Genomic DNA, 19,759 nt, shown 5'->3' on the forward strand with positions numbered 1-19,759 from the left:
AGACCATATCCCACATAATGTTTTTTTATTATCTTCTACAGTCATTCTCTTCTCTCTACCTCCCTACCTTGATATTTCATGGAACCTTTTCCATCAGTCATATAACCAACATTTAAATAATTTTTCAGCATACAAATATGAATCTATTACTACATAAAAATTCAGATAGCTATACTACATCAAATTGGAGAAAAAATACTCCTAGCATTCATCACAGTTTCAATAAAATATGCAACTAAAAACAAAATTAAAATGCACTCTCTACATTATATTAAATCATTTTCCTGTTTCAAAAACTTGTGCATAGTAATACAACATTTTATAACTTTTGAAAAATAGCAATTTTAATTTATATTTTAACAACTAAGATTTTCTTGCTATTACTTATATGACACGCATTAGGGAAAATTGATAAATAATGGTTTGAAATATCAAGTTTATTTTCCAAATACTAAGGCAAGTATATTTATTTGCAGATTTTCTTCTGTGGTTTTTCACAGTAGTAACTACTTTTTTATAACACCGATGTAGTTATGATAACATTAGAAATAATTTATCTGGATCCTTTTCACATAGATACTCAATTATTCTTGCACAGACTATAGTAAATGGAATGCAAGAAGAATATATCAGAATTCTTTCTCATGGGTCTGTCTTCTAAGCAGAACATACAAGTGTTTTGCTTCATGTTCTTCTCATTCTGTTACCTCACCATCTTGTCTGGGAATCTACTGATCCTTATATCAATTAGATGGAGTTTTCTGTTCAATAAACCAATGTACTATTTCCTGAGTCACCTATCTTCCATCGACATCTGCTATACCTCCTGTGTGACACCCAAATTGATTGGGGATATGTTAGTGAGAAGAAAAACCATCTCGTACGAAAGCTGCATGCTGCAGGTGTTTGCTATGCACTTCTTCGGAATGATTGAAATCTTAATCCTGACAACCATGGCCTTCGACCGTTGTGTGGCCATCTGTAGACCTCTACACTACATGGTCATCATGAGCAGACCCAGGTGCCATATCCTGATGTGGGTTTCCTGGGTTGGTGGAGCTGTCCACTCCTTTTCCCAGGTTTTTATGTTAATATGTTTGCCCTTCTGTGGCCCCAATGAACTTGACAACTATTACTGTGGCATTTTTCCTTTGCTGAAAGTTGCCTGTACTGATACCTATATCACTGGTGTCCTTGTGGTTGCCAATTCAGGAATTGTTGGCTTAATAATATTTGTTCTCTTGTTTGGTTCATATGTGGTTATACTGTTCACGTTAAGGAACCACTCAGCAGAAGGAAGACGCAAAGCTCTTTCCACTTGTGGATCCCACATCACTGTGGTTATTTTATTCTTTGGGCCCTCCATCTTTGCCTACCTTAGACCTCCTACCACTTTCCCTGAAGACAAAATCTTTGCCCTATTTTACACCATTATTGCTCCTATGTTCAACCCCCTCATCTATACCCTAAGGAATACAGAGATGAAGAACGCCATGAAGAAGGTTTGGTGTCAAAAGACATTCTCAGGAGAGAAACAAAATTAAGCTGTGTTATTCAAATGATGTTAAAATAAAATGGTGCACAATTGTTAAAGTGACCTTATCAGGGACACCAATTAGTGTTTGAATTGTTCAAACTTTGATCAATCATAAATAGCAAAGATTTGAATATGAAAAATAAGTACTAACAAATATTTCACTGTGCAAACCTAGTAAGAAAATGTGCATTGAAGTTATTATAGGTTAAAGAATAGCGACTGTATTGTATAAAAAACTTTCCATGATTATTTAAAACGTTACTAGTTATTTGATGTGATTTGTTTCATGATGATAAACATTTTTGTAATGCAATTTATAAATAGATTGAAATTGCCTTCAGAAAAGATGGCTTAGTGATAAACTTTATATTGTTACAGGATTTGTAAATTATCCTTATATGGTGAAGCTCTGAAAAAATCATTCTTTGTATGAAATAGTGGGGGTAAAAAGGAAATTCGAGTGATTATGATTCATCATGAATCATCTGAGAGTTGCTAGCCTGTGTATCTCCTTATGAATGTCACAGGCAAATAAGACATCTTTATTGATGGCACAGTCATAGACGCATACAATGAGTTTACAGATGTTTTCAGCTTTAGGGTTAATGTACGATCTGCTCTTCAACTATTCTCAGATTCTAAAAACACCGAGTGAGGAAATGGAATTTATTGTTTTTCATAATATTTTTGCTGTTCTAAAATTATACTACATTTTTTGAAAGAAAAGCACATGTCCAATTGTGTAAGTACCCTTAAATTAGAAAGGTTTCAGGTGAGCTTAATCAAATGACATAGTGCTAAGGAATTTAAATTTTCTCTTTTTAGATTGGTCTACCTATTTGTATTTGTATGAAGTATACATGCTTTACATTAATGTATTTTGGTTCCTCCCCTCCCTCAGCCCTGTTGCTGGCCTCCTACACTTTTCTGTTCTGCTTTTTAAATAATACAGTCTATTTCATTTGTAATCTTTACTACCCCCAACTCCTCTATTCACCCAATTTCAGTCTCTCTCTCTCTCTCTCTCTCTCTCTCTCTCTCTCTCTCTCTCTCTCTCTCTTCTTCTTCTTCTTCTTCTTCTTCTTCTTCTTCTTCTTCTTCTTCTTCTCTACTTCTTATTCTCTCTCTCCATCCCTCCCTTCCTCCCTACTTCCTTCTCTCTCTTTCTGTCTTTCACTAAAATATGGATATCCAAAGGAAGACAAAGTAAATAAACAAACAAAAATAAGACCAAGATACCAAAACAGAACAAAAAGTCTACAAAGAAACATGAAGTCCATTTTGACTTGACCAACTTCTCTGGGAAATGGATCCTATTCTGGAGTTCGGTTGATATACTTAGTGGCACTCCACTGGGGGCGAAAACTGATTTTTCCCTTCCCCCACAGTTATCAACTAAAAATAATTTCTTTGTTAGGGGAGATATTTTTGTGTCTACTTCCTCTTTGTCATTATGGAATTTTGTCTGGAGTGAACGTGTACAGGTCTTAAATCGCTGTCATAGTCTATGTGAATTGTGTATCCGTTCTATTGGATCTGAATGATGTTCTTTCTTAACCACATTTACCACCTCTGGCTCTTAAAACCTTTCCGTATCCTTTTTAGCAGGATACAGAGCCTCTCTAGAGCCTTGAGAAGACAATTTGGTAAAGACATCGCATTTAAGACTGAGTGTTCCAACGTCTCTCATTATCAGCACACTGTCCTATTGTGGATCTTTGTTTTGAAAACCATACTGTAAAGAGGAGGTTTCTCTGATGATACACTTGTTGGATGATGCACTGATTTACATATATAGAATTTGTCTCTGGGAGTTATTTTATAGCTATATTCCCTTAGAATAATAAGGGTGGTAACTGGTTCTTAACTTTCCAACTGTCTGTCTGCCTCATTTGCCTTCATTTGTTCCAAATTCCTTCCTCCTTTATAGATTATAGTCTCTATACCTGCCGTTCTGTTTTCCTATATTTATGCCTTTTCCCTAAAACCCCTTTTCCTCAGTTTTAGTGGAAATCATTTGCCTTGCCTGGCAACAAGAAACAACACACACATTTCATGGTTGATAGTATTTTTCATGCATTTTCAGAGTGTTCCATAATTTCTATTCCTGGGATCTAAATGAACACACTTCATCATATAACCAAACAGATTCCATCAATTATAATTAGCTGGAATTAGTGGGGCTAACAGAAGAATGTAATATAGTTAATTATAAGGAAACTCTTAAGTATATCAATATTGACTAAGTTACCATCCCCTAGGGTCAGCTATCTCCAGCTTACATACATTCATTTTGTTATCAATTTCAATTCATATTATCACATAGGTAGCAACATATCCCATTTATATTTATCATGAAACAGTCCATGGATTAGTCAGTTCAATGGTCAGGCTCTTGACGTATTGGAGGTGTAACTCATGTTGCTCAGAGCTACCTAACAAAATAATGTTTAGACACTGGAGCATGGGGGGTAACCTTGGAAACTTTCTCTCCCTGTATCTCAGTATCTTCCTCCTCCAATCCTTCCTTCCATTGCTTTAGATATATAATTCAGGTTTTAGCATGGAAGATATAATGGATATGCCACCTTAGCTTTTATATGTTTAAAAATCAAACCTAGTACAGGAATGATTTTGTGGTTGTCATTACTATAAGTATTATATAATTAAATTTTAATTAAGGAATTTCAGGTCTATTTATATATCAATAGGTACATTTACATACCTATTTTAAATAAATTTGTTTTTTACTAATTAAAAGCATGGACAAAGTTCCTTCTTCAGTCCCTAAAATATGATTTTTAAACTTATGCTTATTAGAGATTTTTAAGAGAAAAAAAATATTTTCTTAATTATCTTGAAATATTCCTATACAATGTGTGAATATATCTTTGAACAGAAAAAGGTAAGGTGAGAGAGACAAAATGAGCATTCTTGGAATAAGAAGAGTAGAGTCAGAGGAGACTCCATTGGATACTAAGGAAGTAGGACAGGTAGATGTGAATTAATAAGCCTTGAACCATGTGGCATAGCATAGATTAAAAATTAGGGGAGATGGGGAGAGAGAAGGGAGAAGGGGGGATGGGAGAGCTTGGGGGAATGGGATGGTTGGGATGTGTTGACTCCGGCTAGCTTTACCCGAAATAATTACATGGACACTGTATTCATTTAAACACTGCTTGGCTCTTTAGCTCTAGCCCTTTTCTGGGCTAACTCTCGCACCTGGATTAACCCATTTCTAATAATCTGCTGTAGCCCACAAGGTGGCTTACCAGGGAGCTTCTAGCCTACATCCATCCTGGGTCGGAGCTTCACTGCGTGTGCCTCAGAGAGCAGAGCTCTCTCCTCTGCCCGCAAGAGTGGAGCATCGTGTCTCTCTGAGGCATCTGCCTGTCAAGTCTGACTTCACTTCCTCTTCCGCCCAGCATTCTGCTCCGTTCCCTTCTCCCATCTATGTTCTAACCTATCAGGTCAAGCAGCTTCTTTATTTAAGGGTGGAAAATAAATAAGTGGAGCCTCCTGAAACTAAGAAGCTTCTGTAAAGCAAAGGACACAGTCAATAGACAAAAAGGTAATCAAGCTACTGAATAAGAAAAGATCTTCACCAACCCCACATCAGACAAAGGACTGATCTCCAAAATATATAAAGCACTCAAGAAATTAGACATTAAAATTCTAAATAACCCAAATAAAAATTGGTGTACTGAACTAAACAGAGAATTCTCAACAGAAAAATTTCAAATGGCCAAAAGATACTTAAGGATATGTTCAATTTCCTTACTATTAGGGGAATGCAAATCAAAACAATTTTGAGATACCATCTTATACTTGTCAGAATGGCTAAGATCAAAAACAGCAATGGTAGCCTATGCTAGAGAGGATGTAGAGTAAGGATAACACTCATTCATTTCTGGTGGGAATGAAAACTTATGCAACCACTTTAGAAATCAGTATGGCGGTTTCTCAGAAAATTGGGAATCAACCTACCTCAGGATCCAGCAATACTACTCTTAGGAATATACCCACAGGGCAGGGTGCTTTGCCCTCTTTTAGGGTTAGAGCAGGATGGGTTGGAGGGTGTGTGAAGGGAGTTGGAGGAAGGTAGGTAGTGGGAATTTGGATTGGTATTTTTTAATAAAAATTTAATACATTTTAAAAAAGAAAAATAATGTATTAACTGTACTTCTTGGTGATGAATGAGAAAGACATGAAGAAATGACATATAAAAATGAAAGTATATCTTCAAACATTTATTAACTAAATTTTCTAAAACCACTGAAAACAATAGTAAAGGACACTAGATATTTTTTCTACTGAACTTCTACTATCAATGATAAAAATAATTCCATTGATATAGAACTCAGAGATAGTACCTTCCCTTTGAAAACTGTAGAGAATATGGAGTTGATCTGTCCTTTAAAAAAATCCAAATTTATATTGGTTTTCACCACAAAACCTGCATAAAGTTTTAAGAGAAACCAATCATTGACATCCAGGGGACTCAAAATGTCTGGGTTCTCTACATCACTAGCAACGTCATTTGTGGCTGGAAGACTATTTATAAACCACATCCAGTGCTAGTTTCAGCTTATCTGATAACTTGACTCTACAGGAAACTAATCTGGTGAGTTTGTGATGTTCGGAGGTAAATCCAAAGTGCTTATCAAAGGAAGAATCGATATATAGAATAAAAGACAAGTATCAATTTTAGATAATTTATTACTTTATAAAGTCTTCAGTAATTTTGCAAGTGTGTATTTCTCTTGAAATAATTTTAGTGATATAAATAGATACTATGATTTGACCTATTTGGATTTTTAACTCATTACATTTATCATAAAATTGTTTATTCTTATATGAACATGTCCCCTATTTGGGGTGAATATTTCATGATGAGAGATTTCAATTATCTTAAAAAGAAGCAAGATATTTTCTTATAAGTAAGTACTAGACTATACAGACTGGGAGATAAATACAGGAAGATTAAAAAATGCTGAAAAGTGTGTGGGGGAGTATTAAAATATAAATGTGGAAAGGTAGAAAATAGTATAAAGGAAGGGAAAATTGGATTCACAAAGATTGAAACATGAGGTCAGTTAGAATAAATAATTTTCTCTTCTTATTCTGTATAAATACATCATCTACTTTCTGCCTCCACTGTGTAGAAGCTGATGCAAGTAAAAGTTAAACAGAGGCTTTGATTTGGAAAGGGAACTTACTTTGCGATAAATTCAAATGTTGCCCATAAAGATTATAATGTGACATTTCTCAAAGACAGTTGCACACAAGAGGGAAATTACACCTACTTTGGTAGAAAATTTCACATCAAGACCCACATTGGAACACTGGACTGAGCTCCCAAGTTCCAAATGAGGAGCAGAAGGAGGGAGAACATGTACAAGGAAGTCAGGACAGCGAGGGGTGCGCCCACCCACTGAGACAGTGGGGCTGATCTAATGGGAGTTCACCAAGGCCAGCTGGACTGGGACTGATGGAGCATGTGATCAAACCGGACTCTCTGAACGTGACGGACAATGAGTGCTGACTGAGAAGCCAAGAACAAAGGCACTGGGTTTTGATTCTACTGCATGTACTGATTTTGTGGGAGCCTAATCTGTTTGGATGTTCACCTTCCTAGACCTGGACCTTGGACTTCCCACAGGGCAGGGAACCCTGACTGCTCTTTGGACTGGAGACGGAGAGGGAGGGGGAGAGGGGGGAAGGGGAAGGAAAATGGGAGGAGGGTTGGAGGAGAAAATTTTTAATACAAAAACAAAGAAAATTTTCACTAGAATGTATAGTAGTTCTATGGAGTGTTGACAAAGCATAAAGTTATTCACAGCCTATCAAGTAATTCTGAAGACAATTTGAAGCATGAAATAGAATCACTTAATTTCTCCCTTCTCCTAGAGGCAAGGAAAGGGATAAAAACAAATGCAAAACTCAAATTCACATAAAAAGAATTAACTTTAGTCAACTTATAAAAGCACTAATTAGCCAAATGGAAGCAGCTCTAAACTTGACTATTTCTTTTTAGTTGCCTTCTTTGATATAGACTGTGTTGATGATCATGAAATTATTGAATGATTATTTATGCACTAATTTAAATATTCTAAGTGAATTATTTGCATCACTCAACAAATATTTGAGGATTTATACTTAGGCTATACTGCAAGGGCCTTAAGAAAAACAAGAAGACTGGACAGAATTGTTTTAAGTATCCTTACTATACTGAGTTACACTTTCATAAACTTATCTAATAGTTGAAAATTATTTCAAACTAGCTAGTGCTCAAAATGATGATTGTAGCTGTACTACTATCTTCAGAGGAAAATATTTCCATGTCAAAATCACACAAAGTTATGAGAGGTCATTGGGATTCAAAATGGAATATGGGTACTTTTCATAGTGTTTGAAGCATGTAAAGTTTGCCTCTTTTTTGCAGAAATAAATTCACGAAAATAAAATACAGATCAAGCTTCCTGGTAAAAGGACTTAAGACGAAATGTTTGGGGCATTGCAGCTTTTTTTTTTAAAATGCTATAGTAGAAATTGATTTTTACAGCAAAGGTATCCAGAAATTTTTATTTGCATTGGCTTATATTTCACTCTACTATTTTTAAATATAGTGCCATAAGTTAATCATTAGTATGCATTTTGGTAAAATAAGTTTGCAAATATTTCTTAGTGCTTTTTCAATTAAAGTAGTAATTCCTTTAGGAAGCTTAGGAACATGGGGAATGGGAAAGACTGAATACCAAGGTAAGAGTTGTACCTACTGATACTTTATGAAAATAGCTTGACAAGGTCAGATTTTTTGTCTTGCTAAGACTATAACAAGCCCTAGTTGTTTCACTTCCTTATGTTTAAATATTGACTTCAAAGATACATTTGGGGATTGTCGGGAGAGTTTAAAATCTTAACTAAAATATTATTCTACATTATTAAAATTTTGTCACCATTGTAAGTATTGAGCTAAGAACAAATCATTAAGAGAATTAAAATCTAGATTAGAAAATATGTCACAATTTTTTTTGTGTCCAAACTGTAGTTCTTGCAGTGGCCATTATTGCTGTTCTGATGTCAGTGGAGCCTATGTTTGAAAGATACATGACTTTTTACACAGAAGATGGAGGTCTAATATTTTGTTCATAAGTATATAGAATATGCGGGACAGAGAAACATATCTAGTTTATAGCTTTTTTTTTTTTCGAGACAGGGTTTCTCTGTGGCTTTGGAGCCTGTCCTGGAACTAGCTCTGTAGACCAGGCTGGTCTCGAACTCACAGAGATCCGCCTGCCTCTGCCTCCCGAGTGCTGGGATTAAAGGCGTGCGCCACCACCGCCCGGCTTAGTTTATAGCTTTTATTGTGTGTATTTTTTAGTTAGATATGTTTTTAAACTCATTTTAATGCACATATGGGTAATAAGAGATTGCCTAAAAACACTGAAAGCTGTAATTATATGACAAAAGAGAAGACAATTTTGAAAGTGGTTAGAGATTGCTGCTAAATTCTTTCTATGACTTTGATTATTTTTATTTTATGTAAGAAATTTATCGCCATGCCTAGAAAATTCTAATTTCAAAGTTTTTATATGATATATAAACCTTTAGTGGGTTTTTGTGTTTTTTTATGGAAGAGTCAATTAATTTTTACATTTCTATCTCTATGTTTTCAAATCTACACCAAAGTAAATTGAACTATTATGAAACTTATATTTAAATTTAACACACAGGGGGGATATTATTTTGTACATTTTTGAGCTTCACAAATTCTAAACATTAGATGGCAGTTAATAAATAGTGAAGAGCAGATGTCGAAATAAATTGAAGTCTGTCAAGAAGCAGAATAAAATTTCAGGCATAGCCTTGAGGGAAAAGATAGCTAGATATTCAAATCTATTTTGTAACTGTAATTATAACTTCAGGTCATATTTAGTAAAATATTTCTTCAAACAGGAACATTTTCTCTTCTATCAGTAAGTGAAAAGACAATGATCATTTAGTTTTGACCATGTATTGCTTAACAACACACCTTTACTTTTCAGAGATTCAATTTACATGAGAACTATAATTTTAGTTTTGTTTAATAATTTAAATTTTATTTACATAAAATTTATTTAAAATATATTTTATTGCTATGAACCTGACAAAATAATGCTGTTGTTTGACTCATATGAAAAAAAATGACTGAGTTGCCTAAAGTAGTATTTTGAATAGTACCCAATGGGCAACAAGTGTTTATTTATGTCTCAGTAAAAATACTGTTATAAACGATTGAATCTAGTGGATTGGCTATAAGATAATTATGTCTTGAAATTAGACTGTAGAAATAAGTTAATTTTTCCTCAACATTAGTTAAAATTACAATGTTTTCATTTTTTGTTTTGGGAGTTAATATGGTCAACTTAATTTAGAGCAAAGAGATTGAAAGAAAATTTAAAAAATGACTAGATGAGAAATTTTTTTTAAAAAATAATTAGAATATGCGAGAGATATTTTCAGTGAAGTTGATAATTTTACTCTGTGACTCAAATTTATTATAAAGAAAAGTGAATTATTGATTAACTACTCTGTTATTCTTCCAACACTGTTGCAAAGGATATAAAATTAGAAATGCTAGCAATCCTTAACCTACTATCTCAACTCCAAGATTCAAATCCTGTTGGGTGGTCATTTTATAATTGATGGATGAGTCAAAATTGTTTTACTGATTCTCTCTGTGACCTTCAATGAAAATCATTTTGTTAAGAAAAAATAAAAAATTTAACCAGGGAACTTAAGTTTTCTTGTGACATGGCAATACCAATTTCTTCAAAGTCAGATTTACTGAATCTGAGTATTGATTCTGTAGCATGAGAGTTTAAGTAAGAAGTTTAGATCTTAACAATCTCTGGCTAAGAAATCACTAACCATTGATTAATTTATTTGTCAATCACATTAATTGAATGTTTATTTCTGCATTGATTGCCAAATCTTATAAATAAACTTGCTTAACAAACAAAGAATAATTACTTTCCAAATGTACACAGGGTAATATTTTAATATGTAATATAGAGGTCAGATATATGCCAATACACACAATTTTATATAGCTTATTTTCTAATATATGTAATAGCAGTGTCTTTGTAAGTTTGACAGGTCTCATAAGCTGAAAAACATACAAATTAGAAATATGGATATTTCACTTAATGCATATAAGAGGAAATAAAATTATATTTATTTATATATCCTGTTACTCAGTATTCTATAATACGGAAAGATATAGATCATACCTGTATGACTTATATAATTGTATGTAATTCGTTTTATGGATGACCACCTGGTATTAGATAAACAATTAGGGGTTGTGTCCACCAAGAGGATATTTCTTTCACTTTTTGCATTCCTTAGTTGCCTGTAATTCTTTGTGTGGGTTTGAGGGGGAGACCATCTTCTTCTCTATTATCAGGTCTGCTCTACCTTTTCAGATCACGTTTAGGAAGCCATACTATTATGGTGTTATGAATGAAGTAAAGGGTGGGCTTGACATTGGTTGGAGGGAATTACATAAAAGTTTAGAAATGATGTCTTTATATTTTGATATACAAATTTAAAAGAGCAAAATTGTAAAAATGGATTCGTTTTCCACTATATTTTTTAGGTAAATGACTTCCAGGTGCATTGTAAATTTAAACATTTAATTTGTAATGAAATTTCCACATATATAAATACTCTTTGATTACAAAAATATTAACAACATGGTACTAAATCACTTGCAATGATAGGAAAAAGGAGAGGAAATTATTAATATTATTTTAAGGTATGATATTTTTAAATTGTGTGTATGTCTGTGTGTCTTTACATGGGCATAATATTTCTGGATCAGGTGAAACACCCCTTACAGGTGCTAAGAATTGAACCCGGATCCTCTACAAGAGCCATACTCACTCTAATCACTGAAACACATCTAGAGACCCCTGAACAGTTATCCAAATTAATTTTATGGGCAGTTACTTGGAGTGCTTGATTTTACTTCACACACGCACATCCACACAAACACATGCACACACACACTGACACTTACAAACGCCCTATACATATAAGTATGCTCAATTTTATTTTATTTTCTATTTATCTAAATTAATTTAAAGTATAGTATATTTCATGAGTCAAAGCTTTTCTTTAATTTACAACTTGTTTTGTCTTATACTTTATTTTTAATAATAGTTGAGGCTTAAAGAAACTTAAGCTCATAATTTACAGGGACTTAGTTATATAGTAAAAAAATTTAGCAATTAATCATCATTCAAAACCACTCTTTTATCGTTTGACTAACTGAATTCAACTTTATACATGACAAAACTATCATAAAATCTATGAAATAGCTCCTCAAACATAGGTTCATATTAGTGTTAATCATCAATGATCTTCACATTGCTGACATTCATCAATGTGTCTGTCTTTTCAGGGACCTGCCATGTATTTCTACTGCCCTGCACTATGGAAAATGTTACTGTGTTTATTCTCTTGGGGCTTTCTGAAAACAGACATATTGAAGTCCTCTGCTTTGTGTTATTTCTAGTTTGCTACATTGCCATTTGGGTGGGCAATGTGCTCGTTATGATTTCTATCACTTTCACTCAGCTCACGGAGCAACCTATGTATTTCTTCCTCAACTCTTTATCCCTTTCTGATCTTTGCTACACATCCACAGTGACACCCAAACTCCTAACTGATTTGCTGGCAGAGGAGAAGATTATTTCCTATAATAATTGCATGACACAACTCTTTGTTCTTCATTTCCTTGGGGCCATTGAGATCTTCATTCTCACAGCAATGGCCTTTGACCGTTATGTAGCCATCTGCAGGCCTCTGCACTACACCACCATCATGAGCAGACAGAGATGCAATGAAATCCTTGCAGTTTGTTTTACTGGAGGATTTCTGCACTCAGCCAGTCAGTCTCTTCTCATTACCTTTTTGTCCTTTTGTGATTATAATGAGATAGATCACTACTTCTGTGATGTGTACCCTTTATTGAAATTGGCTTGCAGTGATACATATAGAATTGATCTCTTTGTCATTGTTGATTCTGGCCTAATTGCTTTGGTAACATTTGTAATTTTGATGATCTCATATATTCTGATATTACACACCATTAGAGTTTACCCTGCAGAGAGCCGTTCCAAAGCTCTTTCCACATGTAGTTACCACGTAACCATTGTGGTCCTGTTTTTTGTGCCTGTTCTCTTCGTTTACATTAGACCAAATATAACGCTCCCAGAAGACAAAGTTTTTGCTCTTTTCTACACTATCATAGCCCCCATGTTCAACCCTCTCATCTACACACTGAGGAACACTGAGATGAAGAATGCCATGAAGAAAATATGGTATCATCGAATACCTTTGCAATGGAAGCACATTCCATGAGAGACATGAAAAAAAAATGTGTACATGTGAAAATAAAGATTCTATACAACTGTCTCATTCCTGTTTTTGCTTATGATATTTTAATAACAGTTCATAATTCCTGCTTGTGTTTTTTTCCTCCCTTCTTTTTGCTTTCAGTGTGATTTTCAGAGAATTGAGTTTCATTTCTCTCTAAAGTATATGTTGTTTTTATGAAATTTTGTTCTTTCATGGCGTGTTATTTCACTGGGACTTTATTCTCTCATCAACGATCACATTTTAGACTACTTCAAGTTTTCATTGGTTCTGTATATTGATCATCCCTGACACCATTGTGTATCCACAATCACAGTACTGAACATTAATCATTAATGCATAATTTGTTTACTTAGTAGAGACACAGGATCACAGCATTACAGGAAACTATTTTAATTCAATAAAACAGAAATTTTATTTCCTTATGAAAGCACAATTTTAAAAATAAAAATAATGAAATAAAATTATATGTAGGGATCAAAGATTCTAAAAATAGATTTTATGTGATAGTGACATAAACAGATTTTCAATTCTGTATCTGCATAGACTAATAAATAATATAATATATTGGTTAATATGTCACCTATTATATAACTCTAGTTATCCAGAGTATCATTTCTGACTTGGTATATTGAATGTTCAGTAAGCCATTACAGCTTCAAGTTGAAAAAAATCAAAGTTATGATTCATGGTAGTTTTCTGAAGTCAAACATGAAAATTATTGTGGAATTGCTAACCTAAATAGAAAAGGTAAGGTGTTTTTCTTTCCTTTTCTTTTCTCTATTATTTCTGAAAATTCAAAATCAAGACACCAATAGGTGTTATTTCCCTAGAACAATTTTTCTTGTCTTACAAAAGGCTATCTTCTCACTCTGTTTTGACATGGCCTTTCTTCTGCAAATATTCCCAGGGTCTTGTGTGCTCAAAATTTTCTTTAACATAATATATTCCATCATATTTTATTTGTCTTAGTCTACACAGTCTCATTTTGAATTAGTTATCTCTGTGTGGGTCCTAGCTTCAAAAAGATATTTTTAGATAGTGGATGGTAATGATTCACTGTGTGACTTTTGAATGAACAGTTTAGTCTACAGTGGTATACGTAGTGTGAGAGAGTTATTTGTATATTTGTCCACTTTAATGTGACCTTCACTGTAAGATATAATCAAACTCAATGTTACACTAGATTACATGATAATGTGGTATGGGAGGTCCTTCTGTCTATGTGTTGCTTTTATTGGTTCATGAATAAAGAAACTGGCTTGGTACATAGCAAGGTAGAACAGAGTTAGGTGGGAAAAGCTAGGTTGAATGCTGGGAAAGAGGGCAGTGTGAGAGAGAGAAGCCTTGGAGCTAGCACCAGAGACAGACACACTGAAACCTTGCTGGTAGGCTGCAAGCCTCATGATAAAATATAACATAATGGAGATGGGTTAATTCTAGATGTAAGAGCTAGCTAGCAATATGCTTAAGTAATTGGCCAAGCAGTGATTTAATTATTACGGTTTCTGTGTGGTTATTTCGGTTCTGGGCTGCCAACACAAACATGCAGCTTTCTACTACAAATCGGCCCTACAGTTAGGATCACCTATATCCACGTAAAACCTGAGACAACTTGAAAAGAAACTCTAGACACACACACAAAAAATCAAAGTTTAGCTGCTTTTTTTCAACTGTAGGCTTCTGCACTTAAATTAAAAAGGGTGATTTCAAGATGGTAGCACAAACTGCACTGGCTTTTTAAGGAGGCCAAGCACTTCAATGGTGTTTGTGGTTCCAGGTGCTTATGTGCCCACTTGGGGTTGGGGAGGAAAGTAGCTGAGACCATGCCCACAGCTCAGTGCTCCCCACCTGGGCAGGCAGCGGAATCAGGTCTTCTAGGAATACACAAGCAGGAGAGCATGGTGTATTCCTGTCACCATATACAGAGATATTTCCAGGATGCACAATGTGCTGCAGATTTAGCTATTACTCAGATAAAACGGGTTTATGTGCTGTATGTTCCTTCTCAGAGTTAAAGTGGTGAGCGCAGCTTCTACCTGGCAGACCCAGATCTGGCAATAATGGCACAATCTGCCATTTTGAAAAGTGGAGAGAGGGGGATCCAGCACCCAGGGCCCCTGTGACCAAGATGCTTGCCATTTTAAAAGCTCGCTAGTACAGAAAAGGATTACAGATATACAATTGGACATATTCAGACAAAAAAATTCTCTAAATAAGACACCACAGTATGTTTAAAAATATATACATAAGCTTTGGAGAGAAGAAAAAGAGTAAAGAGACAGAAAAGTAATATAAAAGAGTACAGATAGTGATAGATTAAAGGAGTAAAGATAAATAAATATTAAAAAGTAGTAGAAAAAAATAATCCAAGTAAAGATGGAAAATTCGCAGAGAGTCTGAATTATATATACTATTGTGTTTTCTTTGACTTTTTTTTTAACTGTGAATGAGCTAAGTACAGAGAGACATTTCATTGTACAGATAATTAAACTAAACCAGCATATTTACTCTAAAGGTATCTTGACTTAAAAATTTGGGTCTAAGGATAAGATGCTCTGGGAAAGAGGTTTTTTGTTTGTTTGCTTGTTTCCACAGAGGATAAGAAACTGTGGATTCCTTCCAAACTAATGTGTTCGATGGATCAAGACCCCTCCAAAGTTGCCTTGAATACCCCTCAAAAAATTACTTCATCCAACAAAAAGCAAGAAGCAGTTTGGAGAGAACTATGCCCAAATTCCCTAAATGATTGTTCAAAAATATTTGTTTACATTTAAAGGAGTATATAGAGATTAACATTTGTATGGATCTTGGTTTATTGATACAAATTTAAGGACAATTCTGTTATATTGTGCATATGTAGTTTTGATCTTGATTAAGATACTTTGCGCAGATCATTCAAATAATGTATAATTAAGAAATATAGGTTAATGGATAGTCATTTATAATATTCAAGCTTGTAGCCAGTTAGTTACTTTTTCAAGATGTATAGAGATATATTTCAAGTGGATATTTATTCAGCAAACTTCTCAAAGACATTCAGAATATGGCTTTTAAAATGTTTAAGAACTTAGGAATTTTATTTCACTGAGACATATCTGCTCCTGGCAGCACCAATTACTTCAAGAGAAAGATGGGCATCAAAGAAGCTCCTGATGGCAAAATATAAAATAATGGAAATGAGTTAATTGTAGATGCAAGAGCTAACTAGCAATATACTTAAGTAATTGGCCAAACAGTAATTTAATAATACAGTTTCTGTGTGGTTATTTTGGTTCTGGGCTGCCTAGATGAACAAGTATCCTCCTACAACAATAATTAATAAGGTGTTCCTTAAGTCCTTGCATTATTCTGCTAACATAAGCCTTGTTGGGAGGAAAAGCAAACCTATGTCCAGAATGACTGTTTCTCTGAGAACAAATTCTGCCCCTTCTATTCTGGATGATTTTTTGACTATTCAGCCTGCAAAAAAAGGAGTCAGTATTATCACTAAAAACTAAAACATTTTGGACATGCTATGTCAGAATTATATAATATGTTACAAAAATATTCTACTAAAATATTTGATACTTTATTATTTATGTACCTTATAAGCTTTTTCATTTTGTAAAATTATTAACTAATGAGTACTTTGAAACAATGTCTTATGAAAGATATGAATAGATAGATATTTTACAACACAGATACTATTAATCAACAGTACAATAGAACAGAAATGTAATGGGAGGAATTTAAAAAGACATTTAAAATTCAACATTAATTGGAGTTACAAAAATAATATTCATATGGGTTAAAAATTTTGGGTAAAATTATTTCTTATTAAATATGACAACAATATATATATACATATATATATATATATGTATATATATAAAATTTCTGTATTTCAAATGACCAAAGTTCCTAACAATTGAGAATGACAAAAAAATGCTATGCCAGTTATTTTTGATATGATAAAAAGGACCAGAAGGAATTCATCCATCAGAAAATCAAATTTCAAAAGAAGATAGTTTGTAGTTGAAAAAGTTAATGTGTATTCGCCAATGAGTATCGTAAATAATACAAAATCTATACACTTTTTGAAGACATTACAGAAAGTTTGATAAAATGAGAAATGATTGTTGAATAGAAGATATTTTATTTCCAACTGATTTATAGATTCTAGGCCAACTATAATCAAATTTACTGAGCATATTATCTAATAAAATACAAATATCAAAGTGTGTTTAAGGAATTAGTCTCCTGAAGAAATAAAACAGGAAGAATTTGGTATGAAGAGTTTCAATAATTTCACTACTTTTTTCAAGTAACATAATGTATGACCATGATGAGACAGCAATAACCCTCAATGAACCTTTCTTGGATATTTACAGAGAAGCGAAATTCCCTCATAGCATCAAATATACACAAGTTACTATATCAAAAAGACCAGCTAAAACAGAAAACAGCATCAGAAGAGGAAGAAGTGAGGGATCAGAGCAGCAGCTCACAGGACTAGGTGATGCCACCTAGCAACAAAGTGTGATAGATTAGGTTTAGAGAATCACAAAAATCAGTGACTGTTTAGGAGATTTACAGACACAAGATTTGTTCCCCACTGGTAGTACACATAGATCATTAAACTATTTAGAGTGGTCAGGCTATAAATGACTAAATATTTGGATACCTGGACCATGATTCAAGCAGGTGACCACGTAAATAGTTTGCTGTTAAACTAATAAGCTAATGTGAATCTGCCTGCTGTGAATGGGAAAACAGCTAAGAGCTGACGTTTTGGGGGCTGGAGAGATGGCTTAGTGATTAAGAGAATTGCCTGTTCTTCCTAAGGTCCTATATTTAATTCCCAGAAACCACATGATGTCTCACAAACATTTGTAAAAAAAAAATCTGGTGCCTTCTTGAGGATGAGACCTAGTTTGTTATCCTCATAAACTTAGACCATGAAACCCAATATAAACACTTAAGTAGAACCGCCATATAAGGGCTGCCCATGCATGCTTCAGCATTGTCAGGACATATATTACAAATCTCAATAATTTTTGTTAAGAATGGTGTTTGAGGATAATATCAATAGTGTTTTCTGTGGGGTATCTTTCTGAACTCTGTGGATATGTATTAATCCCATTGGTTGATAAGCTTCTTTGGACTATGGCAAGGCCAGAAGAGCCAGACAAAAAAAAAATCTAAGTAGAGATACAGGAGAAGGACAGCTTGCAAGACTCCAAGCCTCTATGTGAGATAAGAAACAAGGAGCCTCATGGAAAATATAAACTAATAGAAATGGGTTAATTTAAAAGAAATTAGTATTAAGCCTCTGAATGTTTCTTTTATAAGTGACTGTGGGGCTGGACAGAACACAGAAAAGTTTCTACTTACAAGTATATGTAGAAGGCAACTTGTTTTACATTAACACAGAGATTGAGAAATAATGCAATGGAACATATACATTGACCTTTATGTTTCATCAATAACAAAGTGATATAATTCTCATGTGGAGGTTGTAAATGTCAACTTATAGGATAAGGTGTAAAGATAAAGTATCAAATTTAATATTAAAATACATATTAACCATGATTCTTTTTATTGTTTTATTACTTATTTATTTAACTTTAACAATATTTTGAGTGTTTCATACATGAAAATGGTATTTTCTTAATTTGGAATCTTCCCTCCTCCCCCTCAGTCTTTGCCCCCCATACTTCCTCTCAAGCCTATATTACTGTTACACCCATACAGCCAAATACATACACAACACCCATGAAGTATCATTCTATTCACACAGATTTAGGCTGAAACACATATCTCCAAACCCCAGGTTAATCCTTACAATTCAATATCAAGGCCTTCCCCAGGACCCCGAGAGAGGCTTACACCAAGATTTCAGGGGATCTTGAACATAAGTCTAGCCTCAGTCTTCAGGCCATCAGCTCCCCTGCATGAGAATTCCACCCTCAGTCCTGAGCAACTCCCCTACTTCTTCCATGTTCTTAACTATCACCTGTGACATATCACAAGCTCCCAAAGTCCTAGAATTCAAGTTCTCCCCTTTTAAACATATTTTTTTTAGCTTGCTCACACATATCTAGCTCCTGATGCACTTCCAGAAATAAGACCCAAGCCTCGGTTGTTAAACCTGATAACATGTGTTGCCCCAGAAACGTGGATAGAGGTGTAGGGCCACTAAGATTTGAAGTACTGCAGTACAAAGATTCTTCCTGCCCATTGAATTGTGCAATCCAAACTCACAGACATTGTTCTTATTTTTCTGTATCATAACTTTTTAGTTCACATCCTTTGTCACTCAGTAAGTAGGCTTTAGTCTCTCTTCAGAATTAATGTCAACATAGAGCAAAGAGCTTGGGACTTCCTAGTACTGAGTACAGGTCAGTCCTAGGATTATATGAAGACACCTCAGAGTATAAAAGTTTATTAACCTAGAAAAACTACTTTTGAAAGCATGAGAAATTTAAATTATTGAAAGTTCCACATAGGCCTGTTGTAGGAGGCCACTCGTTGGTCCCCGCTGCCCAGCCATGAAATAATCACACAGAAACTGTCTGATTTAAATCACTGATGTATTTCATAATATAGAAACAGAAAAGTCATAGCCAAATTCCTTTTATGAAGCTACAGTTACCCTGATACCAAAACCACACAAAGACTCAACCAAGAAAGAGAATTACAGGCCAGTCTCGCTCATGAACATCAATGCGAAAATCCTCAATAAAATACTGGCAAACCGAATCCAAGAACACATTAGAAAAATTATCCATTATGATCAAGTAGGCTTCATCC

General features: G+C 34.2%; 2 protein-coding genes across 2 annotated transcripts; both read left to right on the forward strand.

Annotated features, from left to right (window-relative positions):
* Positions 1-608: 608 nt before the first annotated feature.
* LOC101983920 (olfactory receptor 4P4-like) lies at positions 609-6,436 on the forward strand. Its single transcript, XM_013352309.1, has 2 exons — positions 609-1,509; positions 6,435-6,436. Coding segments are annotated over exons 1-2 (903 nt in total).
* Positions 6,437-12,019: 5,583 nt separating this feature from the next.
* LOC101984215 (olfactory receptor 4P4-like) lies at positions 12,020-14,845 on the forward strand. Its single transcript, XM_013352311.1, has 2 exons — positions 12,020-12,927; positions 14,824-14,845. Exons 1-2 carry the CDS (start codon positions 12,020-12,022, stop codon positions 14,843-14,845), a joined length of 930 nt encoding a protein of 309 aa, XP_013207765.1.
* The last annotated feature ends 4,914 nt before the right edge of the window (positions 14,846-19,759 follow it).

This window comes from Microtus ochrogaster, linkage group LG9 (assembly GCF_000317375.1).
Source record: "Microtus ochrogaster isolate Prairie Vole_2 linkage group LG9, MicOch1.0, whole genome shotgun sequence".
NCBI classification, from domain to species: Eukaryota; Metazoa; Chordata; class Mammalia; order Rodentia; family Cricetidae; genus Microtus; species Microtus ochrogaster.

Coding starts and splice junctions, on each gene's coding strand:
- LOC101983920 (XM_013352309.1), top strand. CDS start 609: ATGGAATGCAAGAAGAATATATCAGAATTCTTTCTCATGGGTCTGTCT.
- LOC101984215 (XM_013352311.1), top strand. CDS start 12,020: ATGGAAAATGTTACTGTGTTTATTCTCTTGGGGCTTTCTGAAAACAGA. Junction 12,928..14,823: donor TGGTATCATCGAATACCTTT/GCAATGGAAGCA, acceptor CCACCTGGGCAG/GCAGCGGAATCAGGTCTTCT.